Source organism: Prionailurus bengalensis, chromosome E3 (assembly GCF_016509475.1).
Source record: "Prionailurus bengalensis isolate Pbe53 chromosome E3, Fcat_Pben_1.1_paternal_pri, whole genome shotgun sequence".
Taxonomy (NCBI): Eukaryota; Metazoa; Chordata; class Mammalia; order Carnivora; family Felidae; genus Prionailurus; species Prionailurus bengalensis.
Window position 1 is genome coordinate 16735364 of NC_057357.1, and position 18792 is coordinate 16754155.

Sequence of the window (18792 nt, forward strand, 5' to 3'; positions counted from 1 at the left end):
GTGCTTGGTTAGTCCCAGGCTGCGGCTGGGTGTAGAACTTGTGGAGTCAGAGAAGAGATTAGTGTCCAGGGGCCCTGGCGTTCCACAAGCTCCTCCGTTACACTGTGAACAGAACATTCCCACGGATTTTCTACCCATTTATATTCAAATTCCTTTTGGGCCCTGGAATACCATTTCAAGATCACAGAAAAGGTTTCAATTTAATATTTATTGCACACCGTAGGCAACTGCCAAGTCCTCAAAAACACAAAGCTTTGCAGCACACAACTTCACTCTCAAGGGCTGTGAATGAGATCTACCAACTATAAAAACAATTTTGTGGAAGCCGGTGGGTGAGAACAGTAACTTGGGTGAAAGACAACACTACAGAGTTTGGAATGGTCGGGCAGGTCCTTCAGCATAAGCACAGGTACAGACAGGGGTGTGAAAATATGGTCCATGTGAAAATCTCCTTTCCCTGAGCCCCCATGCCTTTAAGGGTGTTTTTCCCTCTGTCTCCTCTATTTCTAGTTTTCTCTCTTCATACTTTCAGTTTATTTATATATAATGATCAACTCCCTTGCCTCTACTTCACCCATCTTTCTGCCCAGTACAACTTTCCTGGGGAGCATTTTAGCAAAAGTACTTAAAAGCATTAAAAGTCCAAACAAATGATTCCAACAGTTTTACTCAGGAATTAATACTAAAGAAACAGGGATGCTTTCAAAATCTTAAGTTACTTTAAGTATTATTTATATTTGCATAAAAACCTATAAGCCTGACAGTGGAGAACTAGTAGATATATTAAAATACATCAATTAGAAGAAATTATTAAACCATTAAATTTGCTTTCCAAGGAACATTTAATAACAAGGTAGGTAACATACTTGTCTAACACGGTACTTTTAGATCATGGAAGCTAAAGCAAAACATCCTGTTCATTGGGTGAAAACAGCCTGCTTAATGGTGTACACTGCAGTGAAATTTAAAAAAATACTGTAATTATAATTTCAGAACTTCAAAATTTGAGTGTCAGTGTTTTTTTCGTATGGGAAAGGAAAATGCTTTTGAAAATCATTTGAAGCTTGGACGAAAATTCCATGGCTATATTCTTAGGATCACTCTGTAGTCTTCGTGATACAGATGACACAAGGGAAGCTTCAATTCAACCTTTTAGAGAAGACATTCCAGCTCGCATGATCTCATCAACCAGGAGAATGTTGGTGGCAATCACAGTGCTGAAAGGGGACGGAAAGATCAGATGGCTCAGATGTGACATATGAACCCCAAACTGCAAATTATATCCAATTAAGTTTCTCCTTTCCCCTCAAAAATATGGAAGGCTAGTTTAGTTTTTATACTTTCAGCTGATTACATTTTTATGAAAAAAAACCCACGTAATTAAACATACCAAGTAAGAGTATGAGGATTCTCTAAAGGTTATTTTAGTTTTGGCTGTCTCAAACTTACCAGGAGTGAAGAAGCTGTTTCTTTACACAATAGTTATCCCATATGCCTACTTCAGCAGCTACCATTGGCTCACCTGTAAAGTAACCCAGTATTCTTAAAATCACACACAGAAAGTTGGAAGATCAGAATGCAAATAAAAGAGTATTTTGTGATTTGCTCATCACTGGTTATTCTCATTATCCAAAGTTCCTCAATTAGTCCAATTTTGCTCCAAACTACGATCTCTACTCAGAAGACATCCAGTAATAGTAATGTGCTATTTGGTTACCCAATGTTTGAACATCTCTATTTTTCCAGATGCATTCTTGTTTGTTCATATTAAAGTAGAGCACTTGAACTGGCCAAAATGGGCCTACCATTTCCCTCATTCCAGAAATCCTTTCTACTAATGTGAATGTATGATGCTGTTGACAGTAACAGGCCTTACAAATACTGCAGGATTCTGTTATCTTTCTTCCACTCTACTTTTCTCCAACATTCTTTTGTTTCCATTTTTTATCCTCCCTGATTTTTACCTCACCTGAATCTAGTTCTCCCCCTACAAATAGCTGTGTTCTCTTACCTGTGTTCAAGTCCACACCTACAAGTTGACCTGATTCTGAATGTTCTGCTTGAACTTTAACTAGTGTTTCTTGAAGGTCAAAACCAGAATTCTGAGCAAGAACCTAAACAAACAAATTTAATCCTTTAAAAGACAGAACCCTAAGAAGTGATAAGAACCATAATTCCAAGTAGTAAAAACAAAACAAAACAAAAAAACCCTTAAGATAGACCAGTATTTATGTTCATATCAGAGAATAACTAAATAGAACATTTGTTACTAACCAACTCATTAACCCACCCCAAGCCCAGCAATACACTGGTCATAAACTATATCCCTAAAATAGCATACAAGAGAAAACAAAAGAGCAAGCTTGTACTCTAGTATAACTCCTACACTGCAAACTCTTAAAACAGTTTATCTCCTGCCATCTGAAACTTCAGTTATTCAACTCCCTTCCACAGGAACCAAATACATTTGGATAAGAGATACCTGGCTCTAGTTATGTTAAGGAGAAAATGAATAAAACTTGTTTACTCAAAGTCTACATTATAAAAACGCCATTATCAAAAAGCTTTCATCAGCTAAATCATTTTGATGTAGTTAAACTGTTAAAGTATTCATACCTTGGGAATAATGAGCAATGCATCAGCAAATGCTTGCACTCCAAGCTGGGCCCTGCCCTTTACACTGGGCTTATATTTAATCAAGGCTTCTGCCATTGCCACTTCCACTGCACCAGCACCTGGAACTACACAGCCTGTTGGGGGCGGGGGGACGGAGAGAAATGCTAAGTTGCAGAGAAAACAAAACTGTAGAATCATTTTTAAGAAAACTAAAACACACACACAAAAGCCATCCATTTCTTGAGAATTCGGCATAACCACCACAGTGTTAATACTACACTTGAAAGCAATACAAGCAACACATCAAAGAGCAAAATGCCCAATTTAACTAGTACTTGGAAGCTCTTGCAAGGTCTTAGCATTAGTTCATTTATTTGTATCCACTTTTAATCATGATATGCTATAAAAAAGCCTCGCATACCATCACAGGCATTTTAAAGGGAAGACTTTACTTTTGCATGGTGTCTGGCTGTGTAAATTACTGATAAAAAGAACACAGTATTCAGCCATGCCTTTCACACTAGCAAAAGAATATACAATAAGGATCTTACCATCATCAATAGCATTTTTAACAGCCCTCAAGCCATCTCTTATTGCATCTTTGATTTGAGTGAGTGTGTGCTTATTTGGTCCTTTGACCAATAATGTGACAGAGCGAGGGTTGTTACATTTCTCAATAAAGGTGAATTTCTCTTCTCCCTATGTGAAAAAGATATTTTCAAAAACAGGATATGGTTATACAAAGAATGAAGAGGGGCTTATGGAAGAGTAAGTAGTTTATTAATAAGAAAACAACATACCAATCACATTAAAGCAAATAAACTACTTCATATAAAAGAAATGTGACTTTTCCCATCAATGGCTTATCATTACTATACATAAGCATCAAAATGTATGTAAACAAATCAAAAATATGATTCTGGGTTTGAATGAATTCATGAACGAAACATCATTGTATTATCATCTTCAGAAAGAAAACACACTCACCAATGTATATTCATAGACAAGTCCTGCATGTCCCAAACAATCAGGATTTAGGTCATCAAAAGAATTTAGAGCTACTCCACCACAAGCAAGAGTCAGCCTGAAATATTGGAAGTGTTTTAAGGGAGACCTGTAAGTGGCTTTGTTATGTTTGAAGAGATTAATAATTTTTAGGAAGCGATCTTTCAGAATTACATACCGAAATTAGATATTCTGAAATGTATTTTAACTCAAGCCTTTCCATTCACCACCAACCAGCTAAAAACCAGTCTTTTCTCCTAACTCACCATTTAAACCAGGCTTTCAAAGTTGGGAAATACTCCTTTGATAAGAAATCTAAAGGCGAACAAGAGCTCTTTACTGTGGTGAGCTCTGAGGAAAAAGTAGTTCTTTGAAACCCCTTGATGCTGTCTCTCGACATGGTTACATACATACACATTTTGTGGTTTAAAATTACAACAAGCATATACCAAAGTTCACAGCAGCATTATTCACAACAGCATTATTCACAACAGGACATTTGAGGAAGAAACTCAAATGTCCACTGATAAATGTAGAAATAAAATGTGATATATTCATACAATGGAGTATTGTTCATCCTTGAAAGGGAAATGAGATTCTAACATATGCTATACAACATGGATGAACTTTGAAACTATCATGCTAAGTGAAGAAGCCAGACACAAAAGGACAAATACTGCATGATTCCCTTACAGAAGGTACTGAATTTAGAGACAAAATAGAATAGTATTTACCAGGAGTGGGAGAAACAAAGTTATTATTTAATGAGTAGAATTTCAGTTTGGGAAGATGGAAAAGTTCTAGAGATGAATGATGTAATGGCTGCACAATAACGTGAATGCAATTTAATGCCACTGGATTATAATTAGAAAAAATGAGTAAAATGTTAAGTTTTGTATTATGTGTATTTTATCACAATAAAAAAAGGAAAAACATAATTACAGGAGAAAAAGCAATCCCAGTTAACTTGCAAAATAAGTAAAATTTACATCACCAAGATAATCTGGTATCTGTACCTTTCCATATTTCTCCTTTTAGCCCTCCGCAGAGCTACTATGCCTTCTTTTGCAAGAGCATCTAAGGAAAAGGGGTCAATTCCCTGTGTCAAAAACAAGTTAGTTTTAATAAGAAGTCACCTTAAAAATAACAATGAATGATACAGGCTCATTTATAAAGTAAAACTTCATTCTCACCTTTTGATTAATAACCACGAATCCTTTATCTGAATCACCACAGACTTTCTTTTTCAGTTCTATTATTTTTTTAACTCTATCTTCAATGAATTTTCTTTCAGCTTTTACAAGCTTCTCTCTCTCTTCGGCACTCTTGTAAAAAAAGCCAGAATTCACTTCTCTATTTAAAAAAAAGTTGGGGGTGGGGGAGGGGGGAGGGAAATGTTTATTTTTTAAGAAGATAAACCAGCCGAAGAAATTGGGTTAGTCTTGAGATTTAACAAATAGTTAACTCCAGTCCTTATCCCTGGAATGTTTTCAGAAGTTATTTTCTATAATTCACCCAAACCCAACTGAGGCATTACTATCCTTAGAGTAATCTCACAAGTGACTTGCCCAAAATACAAGCTGCTCCACCTCTCCACTCCATTTGTAAGGGGCTATAGACTCACGTTTTTTCATATTCTAATGACACATTGCACGTGAGGATGTATGCATCTTCTACTCTTTTCTTCATATCAGGATGCCGCGCCCCATGGTCTAAAACAAGACCTCTGATTAAGCTGTTAAAATACGTAATTTATAGTTATTGATTTCTAAATGATACATAACATATGTTAATGAAATTCGAATACTGAATTGAGACTGTATTGATAATTTTCACATAACTTTATGAGTTTTTGAACAAGACTTTTGGGTGAAACCAGGCAGGTTCAATTATGAAAAAACAATATCCAGAACATAACAGACACGACCCATTCAAACAAAAGTAACAACCCTTATCTTGTACAGGAAACTGCAGAGAAATAGTTGCAAATGGTTGGCTATCAAATTGTGATTACCTCCTTTAAAACATATTTCTCTTAAAGTTTGTTTATTCATTTTGAGAGAGAGCAGAGCATGTGTGTGCGGGGGGGGGGCAGAGAGAGGAGAGTGATCGTAACCTGAACTGAAACTAAGAGTTGAATGCTGAGCCACCCAGGTGCCCCTAAAAATATTTTTTAACTTGGTCATTGAAATATATATTTTAGGGGCGCCTGGGTGGCGCAGTCGGTTAAGCGTCCGACTTCAGCCAGGTCACGATCTCACGGTCCGTGAGTTCGAGCCCCGCGTCAGGCTCTGGCCTGATGGCTTGGAGCCTGGAGCCTGTTTCCGAGTCTGTGTCACCCTCTCTCTCTGCCCCTCCCCCGTTCATGCTCTGTCTCTCTCTGTCCCAAAAATAAATAAAAAACGTTGAAAAAAAAATTAAAAAAAAAAAAAAAAGAAAAGAAATATATATTTTAAATTCCCCACCAGTCTATTATGCTTTGTATCCCACAATTCAATAAATCACTGATGTAGCTCACTTTTCAGAATCATTCTGACTATAAACACATCATACCAGTAACTTCAAGAGGAAACACTACTGAGCAAACTAAATATTCACCTAGGAATACACACAGGAATTCAGAGACACACACACACACACACAAAAAAAGTCAAAACAGATGTACTGTAAAAAGTGCCTGTAAATTTGGAAACATACCATAAGGATTTCATAGCATCCTACCACCTACCTTGTATCAGTTTCAGATTTATGTTTCATCTCCATAATCTCAACCATGAAGAGGTCAATAGGTTCATCTTGTTTTTTAATGGCCAAAATGGAATCCACCACAGCCTACAATAGGAGCATAACCATTAGATGAATTTGATTTGCAGAAGTCCAGACGCTTATGCTGCTTGTTCTTCAGAGAAGCGTAGTTTCTTTAAAATCTCTGAACTGATCTAAGCCCTTCTCTATGAGCTAACAGAATACATTATTTGTAAAGGACTGAAGTCATTTACATTCCTGACATCTCAATTTATAATTAGGTAAAGAATCACTGACATCCCCACTATTTTATTAAAAATATTGACGACACAAGTTTTTTTCATAATAAAATTTCCATTTTATAAACCTTTAATGGAAACTCTGATTATATCTTTATAACCTGGTCAGGTATACTATTATTTGATTTTCTCATTTTACATTTTAGGAACACACGTCAGCTACTCTCACTACCACAAAAAGGAAACAACTTATTTCACATGGTATAACACTGTGAATGTTTTTTTTTTTTTTAATGTTAAAAAAAAAATTTTTTTTTTTTTGCCTGGTGGGGGTGGGTGAGTGAAAGAAGGGCGATGGGGGTGGGGTGGAGAGAGAGAATCCCAAGCAGACTCCCAATGTCGATGCACGGCTCCATCTTACAACCATGAGATCATAACCCGAGCCAAAATCTAGAGTTGGGACACTCAATGGACTGAGGCACCCAGGAGCCCTGACACGGTGAAGGTTTCAGATAGCATCCTGTAACCGAAACTAGGAAGTGTATCAAGGGTCTTCAACACAGGTGTACTGTACCAAATGCCACATTTAACATACCTCTGTTAAGACATCAGCAAGTTCAGCATGCACTTTAGTACGTAGAGATGTTCTGGCCACATCTATAAGTGTTTCTCTGTCCATTTCTTTGCTTACTTTGACTTGTTCCAAAAACTGAAGTGCCTTTTCCTTTGCAGCTTCAAATCCTTCTGTTATTATTCTGGGATGAAGACCCTACAAACATATAATCATATAACCATCATCTCTAACACTGGAGTTCTTCAATTAGATGACAAAGTAAATTTTTAAAGGAATATTCTGCATCATTTACATGCTTTAATACAATAAAATGTGCTGACTTTCTGAATACATTTAAAAGGATAGATAGTCCTTTCAATGCAGAGGAAAAGAACAGACATTGCTGTAGCACAGAGTCAAAACCAAGGGAACTATAAAGCACACTTGGGTTTTCACTGTGCAAACCACAAGGAATAATGCCCCAAACTCAAAACTGTGCTCAGGGGGACCATTTATTCACATCTTTTACGAACAAAAACAGGGAGACCAACGGTCTCATTTTCCTCTCTTCCCAGGAATTTCTTGGCATTAGATCACTACTATGGTTTGCTTTAACTTTCAAACTACTCAGGACTAAAAAAAAGTTGTGAATTCTTATTTAAATTTACATTTTAGTTGGCTTTTTCTTTATAAATATGCCTAGTCCTGAATATCTGGTTTCTAGATCTCAACTACCAATCTATGTTATAGACATATATAAATCATATGCAATGCCACTTGATCAAAAAAAAAAAAAAAAAAAAATCCTGCAGGCTAAGGAAGGTTCTTTAATCTGTCCAGGATCACAATAAACTTGTATAAGACCAGGCTCTGGTTCCAAGATTTAAGCCCCCTGCTCCTTACATTCTACTATACTGCCTCAGCTACTATAACACATAAATTTATATAAATAAAATTCAGATTATTTCATGTTTACATAACTATCACAGAAACACAAGAATCATGTATACTTCAGAAATGTAGAGATCCGCCTGTTTCAGTAGTTCTCCAATGATTAGGACATTGGAAGTGGTACCATCACCAGTTATGTCATCCTGGGCTGTTGCTACTTTGGCTATTAAGGAGGCTGTTGGGTGTTGAATTTGCTGGAAGTAGAAAAAGAAGAAAATTACTTAAATTCAAACAGTCCAAATAAATATACCTTGAAATATCTGAAGGGACTCCTTTAAGAGCATCTATTTGCATAAATTGCCCAAATGTTCAGCTACATGCGGCGCTGATTTAAAACTCACCATTAACTATTTTACACATCAATTTATGGTAATAAAAACATTCACATATAGATTTGAGTGGATTATCTCCACTTTATGGATGAGGAAATCTGAGGCTTAGTTAAGGTTTATTGAAGGTGAGTTACAAGTAAGAAATAATTTCAAATCCATGCATGCTTCTTTATGACAAATCTATGGCTCTTGTGACAATAAACCAGGTTCCTTCTTTTTTCTTTTTTAATACATATTTTTTACGTTTGTTTATTTTTGAGAGAGACAGAATGCGAACAGGGGAGGGGCAGAGAGAGAAGGACACATAATCCACCGCAGGCTCCGCTCTGAGCTGTCAGCACAGAGCCCTATGTGGGGCTCAAATCCATGAACTGTGAGATCATGACCTGAGCCAAAGGTGGACACTTAACCAACTGAGCCATCCAGGCGCCCCTAAACCAGGTTCCTTCTAAAATTAAACCCCAGCAGCCTCCAGTTCAGTTGGAATGGAACAAATAATTAAAAAGAAAAAAAAGTTCCTTTAGCAAAGATCATCGGTGAATGCTACATCACCGAAGAAAGGTTTTGGGAGAACAGGATATTCATTATGTCTCCAACATCACCCACAGATTCTTAATTACAAAGGATCCAAACAATGCTCCTGTACTGCTTTTGATTTTTAAATCTCCTATTCTCCACTAACCTAGTGCAGCCTTTTGTCTCTGGGGACACTGACAGTTTGTCTGCTAGCACAGGTCACCACTTAGCCAACTAAAAACAAACTAAAACTAACCTTCTAGGTTAGCTAATCCTTACTGAAGATGTTTACAAATATCTGCAAACTGAAGGCATGGTACACTAATATCAAAACCCTAAATTTTATTCTGAATTCAAAACACAGGCAAGTCATTTCCTTTCTTGGATTTTAAGTGCCAGGTTTTGGAAACTTAGGGAAGAGTAAAACAATTGCTCCTCTCAACAGTCTTATATTCTTGGGTCAGTGAGACTTAAAAACGGTAAAGCAAAGAGTTTTGTCTCCCCTTCAGCTGGAGGTGGAGATGGACCAGACAGAAACTGCGGTTTTATAAAGAGAAAAAATAGCATATGAATAATAACAACAACAACAACAACAATAATAATAACAATAATAAAGTATAGCCGTGTTATCACATTTTGCACCTACCTGGGTCAACCGCTTAGTTTTCCACATTTTAATAAATTTTAGTAACTACCATCCTTTAACCAAGGACTTACATGGCAAGAGCAGGGATTCAAAAATAAGTTATCAGACTCCCCAGGGTTCCTCCTGGCACTGTACTGTCAGTACTGTTACCGACAATATTCCTTTTCTACTTCCTCCAGACCTGCTGAGGGCTAATAGTGATTTCTCCTATTTTGAAAATGAACATTAAAAATCCTCTTGCAAATTACACGTAATACGGAAAACCAAGACATTTTTGACCGAGTATAGCAGTCTCTCACCATTTCATGAAGCAGCACATTGCCATCTTTAGTAAGCTTGATGTCTCCAGCACCAGAAACAAGCCTGTTCAATGGGCAGAAATGAACCACAGTGTGACTTTTTCAACGGACACCAAATTAAGAGTCCCATTCAAATCCGGCTTTACCCAGAACCTAGGGAGCTGGGGCCACGCGGCTGGTTCTCTCTACCCAGCAATAGGAATGATGCAGTGCCCACCCCCTCCCTTCAGAGAAACAGTCGGCCGAACCCTTAGGTTGCTGGAGCCCAGGGCGCGGGGGAGCGCCGCGCACGCGGGCAGCTTTGTCCTCCGCAGAGACGGCATCGATTACAAGAGGAAACGGCCGGGGCAGGAAACAGGCGCGACCCGGGAGTATGCGGGTAAGTAGGGCCGTAGCCGCGAGCAGAGGCCCAGGGGCGGCGAGCTCAAGGCCGTGGCCCCCGCCGCCATGCCCGCGACGGCGCGAGGTGCGTGGTGTCCGCCCTACCCTACCCGCCGGCCCCGCCTTACATCTTCATGGTGCCTTTAGGCCCCAAGTTGGTCCTCAGCACGTCCTGCAGTCCCCGGGCCGCGCTGATGTTGACCGCCAGCGCCGCCTGGGCTCTGGCTACCTCGGCCTTGGGGTTCAGGGTCTTCACGGCCGCCATAGCTAGCCACCACAGGAAGAGGAGGAGACCCGGCGTGCGGAGTGCCTAAAGCCGGCTCAGTGTGGCCTGGAGGCGCTACCCGGGTCTTCTGGAAAAGTCGGGCGCGCCCGGACCGTCCTCAGCGTGCCCGCGCTGCTGCCATTGGGCCGCGAGTCGGCCAGCGCCGCTCATTGGCTCGCGGCGCCTGCCGTTCCGCCCCTCGCGGCCGGGCCCCGGCGCCATTGCTCACGAGAAGACCCTGTTCCCAGGCAGAAAGGGCTCGCAGCGTTCCGGTTTCGCCGCCGTCTTGGCCCAGCTTGGCCGTCCCGGGACCTGAGGACGGAGGCGGGGCGGGGCGCGCGGCCGCTCTTGCGCCAGGCTGGGCCTGTGGGCGGCGCGCCCCCCGGCATGATTGCAGTGTGGGCCGCTCTTTTCTGGAGGTCTCTGGCCGCCGGTGTAGGGTGGGCTTCTCCCTCCCCCACTCGCGCCGTTTGCCCTGCTTCCTCCCCTTGCTTCTCTGCTCCCCGTCACTAGCGTTTTCTTGACTTGATACTGTGTGCCTGTAGGGCTTCTAGGTGCTGTGGCGATACAGAAGCGAATCCGATAAGGGCCCTCGCCCAATGTTTTAAGCCTAGAGAAGATGAGATAGAATGCAAGGTAGAAAATGCTCGATGCCTTTTTACCAAGCTGCAGGATTGGTGCCATGCGAGAAGCATGTCAGTCCACCCTTTGGGCTCCGGACACTGCTGAGGCCTCAGGCTCGCAAGGCAGGTTTTAAAACTTAAACTTGATGGAGTAGTGAGTCGTGTACGTTCTTTGAGAGGACTCCTTTTTAAGACAAAAAAAACCCTGAAACATTTCTCCCATTGTTTTCTAGTATCCAGTACCCTCCCCCCCCATATTAGGTATTCACTAATGCCTTGTGTTTCATTTTTATAAGTAGTAACGAAACTTGTTAGAACTCAGAGGTGCCAAAGGGTATCTGGTGAAAAGTATGCCCTCCTCCCTCATGTTCAACTTGCTTTATAGACAAGCACAATTACCATTATATACTCTGAATTTCCGAGAGGTTTTCTGAACTTACAAATTCATATGCATATAAATATAAGCATTTTCCCCACACAAAATGTCAATTTATAATACACACTGTTGGTGTATATTATACTTAAAGTATCTTGGTGATGGTACCATGGCAATACGTATAGGGATTCCTCGTTGTTAGCAGCTGAATCATATTCTTTGTAAGAGTGACAACATCAACTAGCCATCTACTGGTTGATATTTAGGTTGTTCCCAGTCTTCTGCTACTGAAGCTGCAGTGAGTATCCTGGTATATAATGCTTTTAAGTGGGTTTGTATATTTGAGAATCATAAAAGCATATATATAAATTTGAGTAATAGCATTACACAGGAGACTTGTGTTTACTTGCATGCAGATTTATTTAACTAGTGTTGGAGATGTGTGGGGAGACATAAGCAGAGATGAAGATTGTGTAATTTCAGGCACGTGCTTGTAGGTAGGGAAAGGGAGTGGGTCTCCTGAGAGAAAATTGAAGGGGGCACCAAACACTCAGTAATTGAGATCAACAGTATTTTAATGCGGTATTTTTTAAGTCACTATGAATGCAAGAAATCCACAATGAAGAAATACTGGAATCTTAATTAGGCATCTCCACTAACATCATACCAGGCCTTAGACAAAGTCTCAGCAAAACAGAAGAATCCACATGATCTCTGTAGAGGGAATCTATTTGTATGTGTCATTCTTCTAGTCTCCGTTATCACACTTTCAGACAAATTAATTATTTTCATCATATGATACAAAAGAGAACTTTAATATTTTTTAATTTTTGATGTTTATTCATTTTTGAGAGAGAGGATCTGAATTGGGCTCTGTGCTGACAGCAGAGATGCTCCTAGAATAGGAGAACTTTAGAATGTCTTTGGAGAATTTCAAACAAGAGGTCATGTTGTGGGAACAGATCCATTTCAATACTTCATGGAAGAAATGTCAACAGATGTTTAGCTATTTGATACAGGAGGGATTTCAATAAAGAATAAAATTTTAAGGAAAGAACTCTAGTGAGGCAAGGTGGTATATTAGAATCCTAGAGTCCAACAATTTGAGTTTGAATTCTAGTTTTGCAGTATTTACCAGTAGGTGACCTTGGACAAGTTACTAAGCTTTTTTGACTCTGTTTCCTAATCTATAAAGTAGGGGTAAGTGAGATCTTAGAGAAAATTAAATGCAATTGCACGTATAACATGCTTTGTATTGTGCCAGACGTGGAGGGTGTTAAGTAATTGCCACTTCTGCATCAATGTAATGTAATTAAACTATATAGTTTTCATAGCACCTTCACATATAGTGTTTCACTTGATCCTAATGTGAATCCTTTGAAGTTTAGTAGATCAGTGTCATAAACCAGTTTCACCGATGATTACACAGAGATTAAATGACCAACAAGGTCACTCTGTGTTATATGCAGAGAAGTCCGGAAATCTAGATTTCACCCTTGACTCCTTCCTTTGCCAGTCTCCCACATCTACTTACTCCCTGAACATTTTCATTTTCTAGATCCCCCTCTCTACACTCTATTCACTCTTCTCTATCCCCATTTACACCACTCAGGTTTAAGCCATGATCATTTCTTGTACAACTACTGTAGTGCCCTAAGTAATCTTTATTCCCCATGTTGCTAATGGAGCAATCTATCAAAAGTAAATGTACAAACCACAGCTCTGTTTATAATCCCTGTTATTCCCAGGACCTTAGACTGAAATCTAAATGCCTTAGTTTGCTTCCAGGATCAACCACGTCTTGTGCCTACCTCTCTCTCTTTCTTTCTCTCCCTCCCCTCTCCCCTCTGTCTCCTCTGTCTCCTCTGTCCCCTCTCCCCTCTCTCCTCTCTCTTCTTTCTCACTCACTCACTCACTCACTCACTAAGAACTTTTCAGTGCTTAGAACCTTCTACTTGCCTTCAGCCTGAAACACTCTTCAAGGACCACTAGCCTCATTTTCATCCCCATCCCAGTCCCCATCCAGTGGCTATAGAAATAAATAAAATCCCTAATCTTCAAGAAGCACGTGGCCTAGTTAGGGAGATAAACTGGTGAACAGGTAAATGACCATAAAGTGTAGAATGTTATAGTTAAGAGATGAATGAAGTGCTGTGAGCACCAAAGTATTAACTTTGAGCACCAAGGATGGTTTCTTGGAGGAGGTGTCTTTAATAGAATTTTGAAAGATACGTAGATTATTTCTGAAGAAGATTTAGGAGAGTGATTCCAGGCTGAGCAACAGTGGGAGTGCCTGGCGCACCCAATGGAAGATGGATATGTAATATGGAGGGAAGAAGGTTGCAAGAGCTAAATCTGGAGAAGTAGCATGTTCTGTTATGTTTTGGTTAAGGCATCTGGGTCAGCAGTGGGAACCCAGAGAACTTGTGGTAAAGATTACTCTGGAGGTGAAATGGAGGATGAACTAAGAGAAGACTAAGGATAGGGTAGTCAGAAAAAGGGTATTGAAAAGCCCATGCAGAAGGTGATGAAGACATTTAATGACATAAAGAGGTATTCTTGATAAGAGGGAAAAACATGTTTTAAACAGCATTATTATATGTTCTCATTTTTGTAACCACTCCCCACATGCAGCTATACAAAAACAAGGATATGCATCAAAATATTAACATTATATTAAAAAATTCAGAATATTTTCATTTTTGCAAACCTTCCCAAATTTATGTATCCACAAAAGGAGAACTATATACGTGAAAATATAAAATATATAAAGCATTTTTTAATTAAGTCCCTCAAGTGTGTGTGTGTGTTTGTGTGTGTAGAACCAGGAGAATATACATCAACATGTTTAACATTTTGTTTCCATGTTTGCCAATCTTATAGGTGAAAAATGATATCTTAGATTTGTTTATTGAGAGTTGAGCATATATCTTATATGTAAGAGCCCTTTGTAGTTCTTTGTGAACTGTCTATTCATGTCTTTTGACTGTTGTCTTTGGTTACTTGTGGATTTATAGGATCTCTTTATGTTTTCTGTGTTGCAATTTACTTTTCTCAGTACTGTTTGTTCAGTATTTTGTATTTATGTCTTTTTTCCTATTAAAAATTCAAAATTTCTTTGCATGCAGTCAGATATATCCTTTTTTCCCCCTTTTATGGGCATTTGGATTTTGTGCTATACTGTGTAAAAGAGGCCTTAACACTCTTAAAAAGTATTCTTGGGGTTCCTGGGTGGCTCAGTCAGTTAAGCATCTGGGTCTTGGTTTTGGCTCAGGTCATGATCTTGAGCTTTCGTAGGTTCAAGCCTCAAGTCAGGCTCTGTGCTAGCAGCTCATAGCCTGCTTGGGATTCTCTCTCTCCCTCTTTCTGCCCCTTCCCCACTCATACTATCTCTGCCTCTCAAAATAAATAAATAAACTTAAAAAAAAAAAAAAACTTCTTAAATTTCCTCTATGCTTTCTTTTGTATTTTTAAGGTTTTATTTTTCATTTTGATTTTTTTTTTTTTTTTGAGAGAGAGCGACAAGAGAGAGACAGAGTATGAGTGGGGGAGGTGTAGAGAGAGAGGGAGACACAGAATCCGAAGCAAGCTCTAGGCTCTGAGCTCTCAGCACTCAGAGTCTGATGCAGGGCTTGAATTTGTGAACCTCAAGATCATGACCTGAGCTGAAGTTGGACACTTAACCAACTGAGACACCCAGATGCCCCGATATTTTATTTTTCATTTTAATCCTTGCTCCATTTGGAATTTATTTTGATAAGGAATAAGATAATCTGTGGTGTTAAAAACGTACATTTGGGCTTTGTCCCTGGTTCCTGGCCCAGAACTCCTAAACCATTTTTGAGTGATATGAGTATCTTTTGTTATCCATAATGATCCCTTTTAGAATAAGCCTGAGTCTGTGCGAATGATGTGAGTAAAGATGGGAACCCTAGATAGCCTCAGGATGGGAGCTGGTCACTAGAAAGACCAAACACACTGATTAGAGGGTGGGGACTCTCAGTCCCATGTCCCCATCCTCTGGGGAGTGGAGGTGGCAGCAGATAGGTTATAAAAATGCTTGAATAGCCAGGGTGGGTGAACACATTGATATTGTGGTAGGGTAGTGTACCTAGAGGGTGTGGAAGCTCTGTGCTGCTTCCCCGATACCTTGTCTTGTACATCTCTTCCATTTGCCTCTTCCTGAGTTATAATAAACCATAAACCTAAAGGAAGTGATTTCCTGACTTCTGAGTCAGTCTCCAAAATATTCAAACCTGAGGAAGGAATTGTGGAACCCATAAATTTACAGGTAAATCAGAGAGAAATGCAGGCAGCTTGGAGACCTAGGACTTGTAACTGGTACCTGAAGTGGAGGCAGTCTTCTGCGACTGAGCCCTTAACTGCAGGGTCTGTGCTAATTCTGGATGGAGTTAGAATTGAATTAAGTTACTGGACACCCAGTTGGTGTTGGAGAACCAAGAAAGTTGGTGTCTGAGAACTGAATTGGTTATTGGTGTTTGGAAAAAGATTACACAGAATCCAATTTAATTTTTTTCTGGAATAATTTACTTTCTATTAATATGTAGTACAGTTCTCAGACGTATGTGCTACATTCTCAGATGTATCTGGATCTACTTTGGTCTATATTCCATAGCTATGTCTTTGTAAGTAGCAACACCATATTGTTTGATTTGTTGTAGTTTTATGTTTCAAAATTCGGTAGGGCTAGATCCTCTTCATCAATCTTTTTTTCAGAAGTTTTCTGGCTATATTGCATGTTTGTTTTTCTTTCCAAAGGAAGTACAGAATTATCTAGTTTAAAAAAAAACTATTGTTTGACCTTTGCTTTAAAAAATCAACATGTTCAGTACTGCAAAAGAAAAAACAGTAAAAAAAAGCATGTATTACTTTTTAAATAAGACGTATTTTATAAGTGGGATAGTCAAATTAAAGCAGTGGACATGCAGATCGCAAAAGGCCAGTGGCTACAGGCATTTTTGACATAAAATTGAAAGAATTTTGAAACGTGATTTCTAATTTAGGAGTCTGAAGAGGTCAAAGAATTCCCAGAAGTGGGACAGGTTTAGGATGAGTATGTGGAATAATAGTATATTGATTTGGGGTAATATTTTTTCTGTTATTGGCCATTCATTCTTTGAGTGTGTACTTTGTGGCAGAGTACTATGCTTGGGTTAAACATATGCACATGATAAGAGAAGACTCTTTCCTTTAGAGCCTTCCTAGTCTATTAGAGAGACAAACATACAACAGTATACACAATACACATGGTATACTGAACAGCTATAATGGTATATTCTCAGTGTCATGCTACTAGGGAAGTCTTCCAAAAGCAAATCTTTTAAAAAATATTTAAAAATATATTTACTTTTTCTTATTACAAAGATAATACATAACAATTACAGAAAAAGTAGCAAAAACCGTTTTAAATAAATTCATAAACTTACCGCTCAGAGATAACCATTTGTGATGATAAATTTTTATGTCACCTTGGCTGGGCCACGTTGGTGCCCAGATACTTGGTCAAATGTTATTCTGAAAATTTCTGTGATAGTGTTTTTTGGGTGAGGTTAACAATTTAAATTGGTGGACTTTGAGTAAAGCAGATGATTTTACATAATAGGGGTGTGCCTCATTCAATTAGTTGAAGGCCTTAATAAACTAAAGACTGACCTCCCTATAGCAGGAAGAAATTCTGCCAGTAGATTGCCTTTGGATGCAAACCGCAACTCTTCCTTGGGTCTCCAGTCTGCCAGTCTTTGCTGCATGTTTTGGACTTATCAAGCCTCCACAATCATGAGAGCTACTTCCTTAAAGTAAATTGCTATCTCTCTCAACAGTACATAGTGCCCTCACTTTAACAGTAGACACCCTGGGAGGCTATATCTATATATACATCGAGATACACACCTTGTTCGTTCTGTTTGGAGAATCCTGATTAATACAGATTTTGATACTGAGAGTGGTTCTAAAGGAGCAGAATCTTAAGGATGAATTCTCTAAATTGGTTCCGGGTTTTCTAGAATTGGCGGCTCTCTGATATGATTAGATTTAAAGACACTAATGATTCTGTTTCCAGTAGTAAAGAGAGTAAAGTAATGATATAGTCTGTGACATGATACGAAAATAGAAATATGCAAAATTACCACTGGATATTCTTAAACACTTACAAGAGTCAAGGAACTGGATTACCATGTATGTGACACCTTCAAACATTTTTGTCAAACTAATGAGTATAATGAGATTGGTTGTTGCTCCTAATGTCACTGAATAAAGTGGGGGGAAAAAAGAATGAGTTCAGGGATTCAAATTCCCAGCTCAAGCACTGTATAAATGATTGAAATCTTCTGTGTCTGTCCTGAAAAGATACTTAACTCTGGTAGCTGCAGAGCTGAGATTGCTGAAAACCAAACCCAAAATCTCATCATGTGAGTAGCTGAATTACAATGCAAATTGAAAAGAGGGCATTGATGAGGAAGGAATGGGATCCTGATATTTGGAATGGGATGTATGAGAATACTCTGATGAAGATGGGGACATTGAGCCTGTAAATCGTGTTGCACTTTCTTTGCCAGTAGAAGCAGCTTGTCCACCCCTGTCTGAGGAGATATACCCTGCATTGCACTAGGAAACTGTAATAGTTTCCCCCAAGGCAGTTGTCTTGAAAGACACTGCTGATTGTCTTCAGGACCCACTCCTACCACCCCTCTTTGCTTCTAGAACTATAACTAGGTTAATATCCCAGGAGGCCCTGAAAGCACAAATAAGTTACATGAAGAAGCAGCCCAAATATGCATGGTCCCAACTCCTGCTATTCTACCTTCTCTCTCTCAGCCTGCACCTGTGGCCTCAGAGGAAGTTCCTTGTGATCAGTTGACAGAGGAAGAGAGAAAACTTGGGCCTGGTTTACAAATGGTTCTGCAGGATATGCAGGCACTACCCAAAAGTGGGCAGCTGTGTATTACAGCCCCTTTCTGGGACATTCCCCAAGGGCAGTGATAAAGGGAGATCCTCTCCATGGGCAGAACTTCACATCTGGTTGTTCATTTTGCTTGGAAGGAGAAATAGGCATGATGAATGATTATATACCAACTCATGGGCTGTGGCTGATAGTTTGGCTGGACAGTCAGGGACTTGGAAGGAACATGATTAGAAAATTGGTGACAAGGAAGTCTGGGAAAGAGATACATAGCTTGACCTCTCTGGGTGAAAAATGTGAAGATATTTGTGTCCCTTATAAATACT

General features: G+C 39.3%; 2 protein-coding genes and 2 non-coding genes across 5 annotated transcripts in view; 1 reads left to right on the plus strand and 3 right to left on the minus strand.

Annotated features, from left to right (window-relative positions):
- Positions 1-189: 189 nt before the first annotated feature.
- On the minus strand, positions 190-10710 carry CCT6A (chaperonin containing TCP1 subunit 6A). Of its 2 annotated transcripts, none has more exons than XM_043559907.1 (14): positions 10412-10710; positions 9903-9966; positions 8169-8303; positions 7201-7374; positions 6350-6453; positions 5246-5356; positions 4815-4974; positions 4638-4720; positions 3604-3700; positions 3168-3315; positions 2617-2750; positions 2012-2114; positions 1450-1522; positions 190-1217 (listed from the first exon to the last, which is right to left on the minus strand). In XM_043559907.1, exons 1-14 carry the CDS (start codon positions 10546-10548, stop codon positions 1145-1147), a joined length of 1596 nt encoding a protein of 531 aa, XP_043415842.1. In that variant the 5' UTR covers positions 10549-10710; the 3' UTR covers positions 190-1144. The 2 variants fall into 2 exon arrangements, with proteins under 2 accessions (XP_043415842.1, XP_043415843.1); XM_043559908.1 differs by lacking the exon at positions 10412-10710 and adding an exon at positions 10151-10248.
- LOC122472116 lies at positions 2989-3128 on the minus strand. Its single transcript, XR_006294364.1, has one exon. It is a non-coding gene; the product is annotated as a small nucleolar RNA SNORA15 (small nucleolar RNA).
- LOC122472117 lies at positions 7488-7621 on the minus strand. Its single transcript, XR_006294365.1, has one exon. It is a non-coding gene; the product is annotated as a small nucleolar RNA SNORA22 (small nucleolar RNA).
- The window catches only part of PSPH (phosphoserine phosphatase), a 57628-nt gene continuing 49018 nt past the window's right edge, over positions 10183-18792 (plus strand). The window contains exon 1 of the mRNA XM_043559926.1: positions 10183-10281. The gene's annotated coding sequence lies outside the window, so the exon portion shown is untranslated. The remainder of the gene's footprint in view (positions 10282-18792) is intronic.